This window comes from Nicotiana attenuata, chromosome 6, assembly GCF_001879085.1.
Source record: "Nicotiana attenuata strain UT chromosome 6, NIATTr2, whole genome shotgun sequence".
Lineage (NCBI taxonomy): Eukaryota > Viridiplantae > Streptophyta > Magnoliopsida > Solanales > Solanaceae > Nicotiana > Nicotiana attenuata.
Window position 1 is genome coordinate 93422708 of NC_031994.1, and position 10137 is coordinate 93432844.

Consider the following 10137-nt stretch of genomic DNA (forward strand, 5'->3'; position numbering starts at 1 on the left):
ACACACACAAATCATCAAAGTTGGTAACGGAATAAATATAGAAGGCTCAATCGCTCTCTCGCAAGAAAATAAGAATCGCCTATATCAACTACGCGCTTCTCAGTAATCATAAAGTTCTTTAGTCATAGAATGCCTCACCATTACCTTCGATCTAAACTAATTGACCTATGGAAACTATCCGAACAGTTAATCTTGATTGACTTAGGATGGGACTTCTTCATTGTCAAATTTAGTCTAGAGGAAAATATGACTAAGGCACTACACATAGGGCTAAGGGTGTACATAGGTCGGGTTGATTCGGATTTTCCAATTACCAAACCAAACCATTTGTGTCGGGTTATTAAATCTAAAGACCAAACCAAACCAATAAAAGTCGGGCTTTTCTCTCGGTTTTTCTCGGGTTTTTCGGGTTTTCGGGTTTTTTCAGTTTTTTTTTCATATCCAAATATTTCTTTAATCCTTATAAGATAAACTATATAAGGTCTTTTTCAATAAAATAACATGCATAAATATGAGATGAGTCATGATATTATACTAAAATATTCAACAATAAGATAATAAAATTACATAAAATAAATATTAATAATAATCCATAATGAAAACAAATATAATTTAAAATTATGAAGTTGCTAAAATAAGTATGACTTATAAGTACTATTATTTACATGACTAAATACTAAAAGAAAAATAAGATGCATTTTATGTAAACCATGAAAAAATAAAAAAATTAGATATCCAACAAGAAGATACTCTCTCTTCCACAGCCATATGGATTAGCCTACCCCAACTACCAACAGAATTTTATGACAAAGAAATATTGGAAAAAGTTGATAGGAAACTGGCTACTCAAAGTTGATTCATGCACTTCTTCTACGTTGAGAGGAAGATATGCATGCATCTGTATCCAAGTACCTCTTGAAACACCAGTGAAAACATCAGTAATCATTGATGACCATAAGCAAGCAGTAATTTATGAAGGTGAAGGTACGTTATGCACAACATGTAGAAGAATTGGCCACACCACAAAAAATTACAATTTCAAAAAATTTCAACCACCACTGTCATAAGAAGCTCTTGAAAATTCAAGAATAAACACCAAGAAAAGAGAGGACGATGGATGGAAGACAGCTACCCTCCCTAGACGAAAGAAAACAAGTCAACAAACGATGAAGGGAAGGAACAATGGAAATGAAAACAACAAAAATCACAAAAGATCCAGGTAAAAATGTTCGATACGAACTCTGGTAAATTTCTGGAGACCAAAACTTTTCAATAATTCTAAGTCCAGTAATATGCAGTCCAAAATTCCAATAGGCCCAGTAGCCTTGTGAATAAATAAAATCCCATCCCCCAATCCCTAATAGCCCAACACACGAGGCCCCAGCCCAAGCACAGCAGCCAAACGCAAGGCGGGAATGGGGCCTGATGGAGCTGACACCAAAAATTCAACCGGGCCCGTTATTGATGCCTACCAGGAGGACCCTACCAATAGCCCAAGCTCAGACACATACCCTGCTAAAGTTGAGGCCTTGGGCTACCGCGCCAATACCAAAACGATAATTGGGGTCCATACCTAATTGGAACCATCCGGCCCAAATAATTACCCTTATCCAAATACATATGCGTCCCCTACTCCTCTCCCAGCGGAGTACTCTAATAGGATAAATACACCACACTCTATGAACACTCAAGTGCCTCATATGAGAACCCATCCAATCTCAGGTGACATGATACCTTTCGTCAACTCAAACAGATACCACATTTCGAATCCATTTTTCCAAATGCATTAACCGATGACCTTTCCACTGATCTAGATTTGACACCATACGACGCCATTATGAGCCGGCTCGTTAATATAACCCCCAAATTACCCAAAAAATTAAAACAAAAAAATACAAAAATGGAAAAAACCCAGCCACCACCCACCATTGTGATGTCGCTTCCACTGCCACTGGACCACTCACCGGTATCGTGGCTGGAAGTGGCGCTTTAAGGACAAGGACTAGCCTACAATTTAACCATGGGAAACCAACCAGTAACCCTGATTGTCCAGTATCTGGCGATGGTAACGGTGGAGCCCTAAATAGGGCATTGTCAGCCTTTGGCCCATGCCTGTGGCAGGCGATGACAAAAAATGACAATATGCAACCTAATCTAGATCCACTCATGCTGAATACCCTCATCTCTCAAGCGTTCCAGTCAATGCCCTTTTTCCCAGACCCGAGAATAGAGGATCCAGCAGCGTCTCTAGTGTTTGTGACCGTTGAGCCCCAATTCCATCAAACTTCATCACCTTCTGCTCCAGTAGAGAAGAACCAGTCATCACCGCCGGGAAACATCACAAGGAAAATCAACAAAGCCCTAGACCTTCTAAAAAGGAAAAGCCTACCAGAAATGGAAGGAATAGCCTACGTCCCCCTACGCACAGACTCTCTCCTGCTGGACCCAGTCCGAGCAATCAAGTTCAGCATGGAGAGCAGCGAAGTGCTTGTGTTATTGTGTCCCAGAGCCATGAACAAGTGTGGTCTGAGCCTGGTCTCTCTTCACACTCAGGGTGTGACCAAACCACTCCTCAATTTGACCTAGTCCTAAGCATGAAGAAAAGGAACCAAAAGAAACCAACGAGGTCTCCTCAGGGAATGGAGAAGCCTTACAGACTCCAGTCCCCCAATCGCCAACCACCCCTGATGAACTACATCATATGAAATGTTGCATGTGGAAACGTGTGGAGTTCAGGAGACATTGCCTCGACATGGTTCAGCTTCACAAGCCAGCACTGCTGGCTCTGTTAGAAACTAAGATGGATGATCATAAAAAGTTGACGGAGAAGCTACGTTTTGATATGCTTATCTAGTCTCCGATGGTTTGCTTGTTTTGTGGGATAGTCATGATGTGGAAGGATCACTATGTCACCGTTGATGAGGTATTCACTATCCCTCAGGGCGTCTATGCCATGGTAAAGGTACTCTCATTCAACACCCCTTGGTTATTTTAGCTATTTATTCTAGCAACATTTTAGTTGATAGGAAGTTGATTGGGGGTAATTCCATTAACTCAAGTCGTAGTAATCTATTCTGGAACTGCCTTAATGAATGCAAACTAGTTGACTTAGGTTACAAAGGTAGTAAATTCACCTGGAGTGACAAAAGATACAAAAATAGGAGTAGTCTAATCTTAGAAGGATAGATGTTTTGTTAACGACTGTTGGATTTCCCAATACTCTGAGACTACTGTTAATCACCTCCCTAGGACCCACTCAGATCACTGCCCTGCTCAAATAATGCTAATGGGGGACTATTTCAATAATTCAAACAGACCCTTCAAGGATGAATCAATATAGACTAGCCACCCCCTTCCCTAGTATCATCATTGAGGCCTTCACTAATAACTCCCCCTGATCCAATGAACTGAAACTTTCAAAAGCATTGTGACCTAGTGGAACAGGCACACATTGGCAACATCATTCATAAAAAGAGAAGGATCCTGGCCAGAATTGCTGGGATTTAAAAATTACCAAACTACCAGTTCAACAATTACCTGCTAAACCTAGAATGTAACCTGACCAGAGAAGTTGACTCCATCCTCAAGAATGAGGAAGAATTCTGGAAACGCAAGTCAAGGGTCAATTGGCTAACTGAAGGTGATGCCAACACTAGATTCTTCCACACTTCCACCCTTAATAGGAGAAGAAGGAATATGATCCTGTCCCTCAAAGAGGAGAGTGGAAACTGGTCTATGACCAAGGGGACATTAAGGCCTCTATAATGCACTTCTTCAGGAGCCTCTACATTTCATCACACACTCAAGCTCCCATTTCCACTATCGGACATCTGGACATGACCCATATCCTATCAGACTGTTAAAGAGACAGCTTGATAGGTCCCTTGAGGCTAGTGAAATCAAAATGGCCATTTTCTCCTTTAAGCCTTTCAAGGAACCAGGCCCGGATGGGCTTCATCCCTTCTTTTACCAAAGGTACTGGAGCATTGTGGGGATCTCAGCAGTTGACTCGCAAGTAGTGCTTTGACAAACACTCCAAGGATTAGATGGTGAATCAATCTCTCCTCTGTCTTATTCCCAAGTGTCCCCAAGCCACCATGCTTAAAAACTTCAGTCCAATATGGCTTTGTAACACCATGTACAAGACCATCACTATCATCATTGTCAATAAGATCAAGTCCCTTCTATCTGCTATAATTGGCCCTAGCCAGGCTAGTTTTCTATCCAATAGAAGGGCATCTGACAATGCCATCGCTGTCCAAGAATACATTACTCATTTTGGAAAAATGAAAGAGAATCAGGCTCATATAAATCTCAAACTTCGACTTAGAGAAAGCTTTTGATAGGATGGAGTGGTCCTTCAGTAATCATGTCCTGCATTAGCTCATCAAACATCTCCATCCTAGTGAATGGGGGCAAAACAGATACCTTGTAGCCCTCTACGGGCATCAGACAAGGGGGGCCAATCTCCCCTTACCTGTTTATTCTGTGTATGGAGAGGCTCTCCAAGTCAATTGATAAAGCTTTCCAGGATAAAAAATGGCTCCCTATCAGTAGCAGTAGGTCTGGAACAAAAATTTCTCACCTCTTCTTTACTGATGAACTTACTCTTTTTTCAAAAGCAAATATTAGAAACTGCACCACAATCTATTGTATCCTACATGCATTCAATAAGGATTCTGACCGAAAAATCAATCTCACAAAGCCCACGGTACTGTTCTCCTCTAACATAAGGCAGGACACAATGGAATGCCTCACAAATTCCCTGTCAATCCAACCTACAACATTCTTTTGGAATACCTAGGATTCCCTAAGAGACCCACTAGTATTGATTTTCAATTTATAATAGATAATATGCAATCCAAGCTGGCTGGCTGGAAGACAAATTGTCTAAATATGACTAGAAGGATCATTCTTGCCAAGCCTCACTCAGTAGTATTCCAAGCCATGTTATGCAATACATCAAATTGCCCACCAAGACTACCAAATAAATTGATAGAATTCAGAGGAATTTTATCTGTGGCACAACTCCAAACAAGAATAAATTGCATCTGGTTAGCTAGGACAATGTCACTAGGTAGAAGTCCAATGGAGGGCTGGGTTTGCAGAAAGCTGAGCTTAAAAATAAAGCATCCCATGCTGGGCTGACTTGGAGGATCTACCATAACACCTCCAGCTTATGGGCTAGAGCCATAATCTCTAAGCACTGCAACTGGAACTATACACCCAAGAAGCCAAAATTTCCAATCTGGCAATGTATCCTCAAGGGCTGGGATACATGCAATAAAGCCAGTAGATGGGTTGTCCACAAAGTAAACAGGGTAAGCTTCATGAATGATGTATTGATCCCAAACAAGCCAGCAATTAGGTACATGATTGAGGGCCCTCTAACCCCTAATAATATAGCTGCCAAAGTGGACAATATCTATAATTCTAGGAACTGGGATCTCTCTTCCATCTCTATAGACATCCCTAAGAATATTACTAACCTGATCAAATCAACTTTCATCCCTATCAACTCTGCCATGGAAGACATGCTAATATGGGGGTTGACTCCAAATGGGTCTTTCACTACCAAATCAACCTATACCTTCCTTAGCAGCAATAAAGAATTTTTGTGGAATGAAAAGGAAGGCAATTTCATCTGGATATGGAAGTTAAAGTCCCTAATAAAATAAAAAAATTTACCTAGCTTCTTGCCCAAGATACGCTGCCTACTCGAGCTTTCTTGCACAGAATTAGGGTTAATTATAATCCTCAATGTTATTTTTGCTCAGCAAGTGCTGAAACCAGTGACCACATCTTCTTTAAAGCCCTAATGTAACCTACTTCTTGCATGAAGTACTATCAAAGGGATCTACTGAAAGTCAGCAACTGAATCCCATATTCTCAGCTCAACTATGGCCATTAGCATGGAATAAGTTGAAGAAGCTATCTTTCAACAACATCATCCCATGGGAGAACATCATTCCTTTTTGTTTTTGGCACATCTCGCTAGCAAGAAATCATAACATTTTCAATAATAAAAGAGATAACATCAGTGCTAATAACACCATCTCCGAAGCAACAGAGTACTATATGTTGGCACAAAATGGTGCTATTAGGAGGCCAATCCATATCAGAGTTAAATGGGAACCCCCCAGGAGGGTCCACTATAAACTCAACACGGATGGGGCTGCCAAGGGCAACCCAGGCATTGAGGAAATTGGTGGAGTATTCAGGAATCATAGTGGGGATTGGATTATGGGGTATATGAAAAATATACCACATACCACCAACACCATGGCAGAACTAAAATCACTGCTAAAGGGCCTCCATCTAGCAGAACAAAATGGCTGGATTTCACTAGACATAAACACAGATTCGGCTAAAGAAATAAAAATGCTACTCACAGGCAACACGACTTACGATCCTATGAATTATGAATGCATGTTATTAATGCAAAGGATGGACAACTTGATGGTGAGGCACAACTACAGGGAACAAAATAGGGTGGCCGATGCACTCATAAAGGAGGCAGCAAATTCAAGTTTTTTGGGTAAAACTACCATACTAGCAGTTCCTTCGATGTCTGCAAATGATGTATTTTGGGCAGACATTCTAGGAACTGAAGTAGTTAGGAATTTTTGGGCATATAATATTGATACAATTGAACAAAGTATGGTCGTCTTAGGGGAACTGCAGTACCCCAATTTAGACAATACCCTACAAGGTAATTCTTAGTTTTTATATATATATAAGGACCACCCACAACGGGTGCGTTTGCTTTTAAAAAAGTAATTGTGTAAGGAAATCCCCCCCCCCCCCCAACAACCCCCACCAATTATAATAATGAAAAAATGACACTATATAGCCATTGTAAGAATAATAACCGAAAAATATATAAAATTTGTATATTTTTTGTATATATACTCCTATATTAATTAGAGTTGTCAAATTTGGTCCAAACCCGAATGACTCGTCCAACCCGCCTAAGGTTGGGCTGCTATTTACCCGCCCATTTATTGAATTCAATCCATCTTGACTCAACCCATATCAACCCATTTAAAATTGAGCTGATTTTTAACCTAAATTGATCCACATGAGTAACTTTGCCAAAATATATTAAAAATAATTATTTTTGTTTGATATGTTCTATATGACCATAACAAAAGAAAAAAAATCTTATTTAAAAATTATAGAATTCAAACGAAAACAACACATAGAATTAATTGAAGCTTGGTATAAGTTGGGTGGGTTGAACTGTGACCCAAATTTTAGCCCATCTTGATCCAGCCTATCTCAGCCCAAATAACTTTTGGGCGGGTCATTAATTTTTACCCATCTTAATCCATCTCATCTAGTCCAAATAACTTTTGGGCAGGTCATTTATTGTTTCGAACTCTTTTTAATCTACCTAAAATCAGTCCAACTTATCCATTTAACACCCTTAATATTAATCATGGTCAATGGTATAGATTTCCCACTTCAATTTCTTCAAGTTAGGTTAACTAGGGAGAAATTAAATGCCACGTAATAAAGTCAATCGTCTATTTGAGTATATTAATTTTTTATATAAAAGCTCTCAGCAGGCCTATAAATTCATATTTCTTCTTATGGAGAGTATACTTCTAATTTAATTTAGCGGATTGAGTCTACTGTCTACGTAAAAGAATTTCTCATCGCATTTCATGAATCAACGTAACAACATTGTCTAGTTCATAATTTAGGTGGTTGTATAACCAAGCAGTGATCCAACATTTCTCCTTAATTGTTTTTCCTCCCATATATACTCGGTCGATAAACTCTAGATAGTGAATATATTCTATGAATTTAAATAGAATCCATCATTATCTTTTCTCATATATATCCCAACTTATTCAATTTACCTACTCAAGATTCCAAAAAAACTATAATCAATCTATCGTACACAAAAACATATTGGCACCCTCGGGAGAGGGGCATTCATAAAAACCCGAAAAATCGAATCAATCCGAAAATCGAACAAAACTTATCAAAAAAGCCAATACCTTTGGTTTGATTTAGTTTTAGTTTTGAATTTAAAAAACGGGTCAATTTTTGTTTGATTTTGGTTTTAAAAAAAAAACGAAAAAATCGAACCAAACTGACATGTTATTCGTTTGCATTCTTAGTCTAGTATTTTTTGCTATTATAATAATTTAATTCTTTGCATTTAAATTCTAGTTTGATTTAGTTGATAGTTTTCTTTTAATAACAAGAATCCATTTTTAATTGAATCCTTAGATTATTCATCACTGTTTGATTCAATTATCATAAATATATTGTGGTGAATGATAACAACCAGAAAAAATCGAAAAACCGACATAAACCAAATATAATTGAAAAACCCGCTTCACTATTTTTGTTCCAATATTTGAAAAAAGACTTACTTAATTTGGTTTCTGTATGGGTCAGAATTCGACCCCACGATAATTAGCGAGGCTAATCCCGTTAATAGTTAATTCACGATTAATTAGTGGCACGACCACTCAGAATTGACGACGCTCAACCCGTCCCTGGCTCGGTCAACAAAGGTCCCGGCCTATCCACCACTATAAAGGCGAGACCTCAACGTGGTCACGGCCACTGAGGGACAGCTCACGAAGCCCACAACTATAAATACCAAGAGAAGGGACCCTAGAAAGAGGGGCTTCTTCACCACTAGTGAGAGGAGAGAGAAACGAGAAAATATACCCCTCTTATGAGAGGAGAAAAATACCATTGTAAGGCTCTGAACCTCTTCATGGAGAGACAGACCAAACAAATATTATCAATAAAGGTTTCTAATGCTTCTCCCCCTAATTCTGAGTTCTTGTTTTCATTTCTTTCAATTGTTCCAACGGATTATTACGATTTGCTATGATTATCCCGGGATTAATTTATATTGTTTTGTACTCGTAAGATGTGTAACATTTTTTTGAGCAAACAGTTTCTTTCATGAAAAACTGATCCAAACTTAACCATAAAAGGAAAATGATAATGCTACAAAAGTTTTATCGACGAAAAAAGAACAATGACACTAAATTAAACAGCACAAACTCAGGTACTAATCCTTCATATGGCTAGGAGTATCTGCAATCCTGCTTCTCTTAAAGTACCTATAGGCCCAAGAAATAGCAGCAAACGTCGACGCCCCAAATCCAAAGACGGATAAAAATCCAGAAACGGCGATGAAGAGAAGAGTTCCAATAGGGACCCAAATGGGGCTAGAGACGAGGATCAAAGGCGTGAAGAAAATGAGGCCAAGAATTATGGCAGTGAGAGTGAGGCCAGTGAGGAGGAGTAGAATTCCGCCGGAGATAACAAGAGTCAAGAAACCCATGAGTTGGGTTGAATTTGGGACATGTTGTTGCAGTTTCCGGAGGAATGAAGGGATCACGTGGTGGGTGGTGGTGTGAATGGGTCTTAGCGGTGGTCTTTGAGAATTATGATTGAAAAAGTTCGGTGGTCGAGCAGCCATTGCACACGGCGGAGGAGGAGGAGAATTGGTCTACTTTGGAGAACAGAGGAGAGCTGGTTTAATTAGAGAGGAAAATGAGAAGGGCGGAGGGATTAAAGGAGAAGGATGGAGAAAATTTGACGTGTGTAGGGAGATTTGGGTTTTTTCTGCATGTAACATGCATTGGCACACGTGGGGAGGTTTTGATTTGAGGTTTAATTAGCAGTCGTCCTAGAAATGCTGTGGTAAATTTTGGACATATTATTATGTCTGTCATTAGATTTGGAATGTAGGATCAACGATGTGTTCGAGGTTTTGATCATAAAATATTTTATCCGTCCAAGATTAGCATTCATTTTCCTACTATTAATAAGAGGGAATTTGAGCTGCCTCCCGTAAACAATTGAGTTGCATCCGGTTTCAATACGGGTCATAAGGGTATTTATGTTATTTTATTGAAGTAGAACAATACTATTGGCTGAAAGATTGATTACTGTAGCTCACACAAATTTTTTTTACCGTGTTGACCATTTTGCCCACCTTTGATAAGCTATTTTAGCTAGAGTCCTACACGTGCCATCATCTGCCAAGTTATGTCAGCCATTATACTGGGCCCACGAGAATGATGGAGTCCATCGACAAGTTTGCATGTACTTTTTCTTTTTGGCTATTGACTTAATTCATAAGAATTTAATTCT

At 39.2% G+C, this 10137-nt stretch overlaps 1 protein-coding gene across 1 annotated transcript; it reads right to left on the reverse strand.

Annotated features, from left to right (window-relative positions):
* Positions 8964–9513, reverse strand: LOC109228380 (oleosin 16.4 kDa-like). Its single transcript, XM_019393521.1, has one exon. The coding sequence runs from the start codon at positions 9458–9460 to the stop codon at positions 9047–9049; it is 414 nt and encodes a 137-aa protein (XP_019249066.1). The 5' UTR covers positions 9461–9513; the 3' UTR covers positions 8964–9046.

Excerpts from the sequence above, each read along its gene's own strand:
- LOC109228380 (XM_019393521.1), bottom strand. The coding sequence starts at position 9,460 with ATGGCTGCTCGACCACCGAACTTTTTCAATCATAATTCTCAAAGACCA.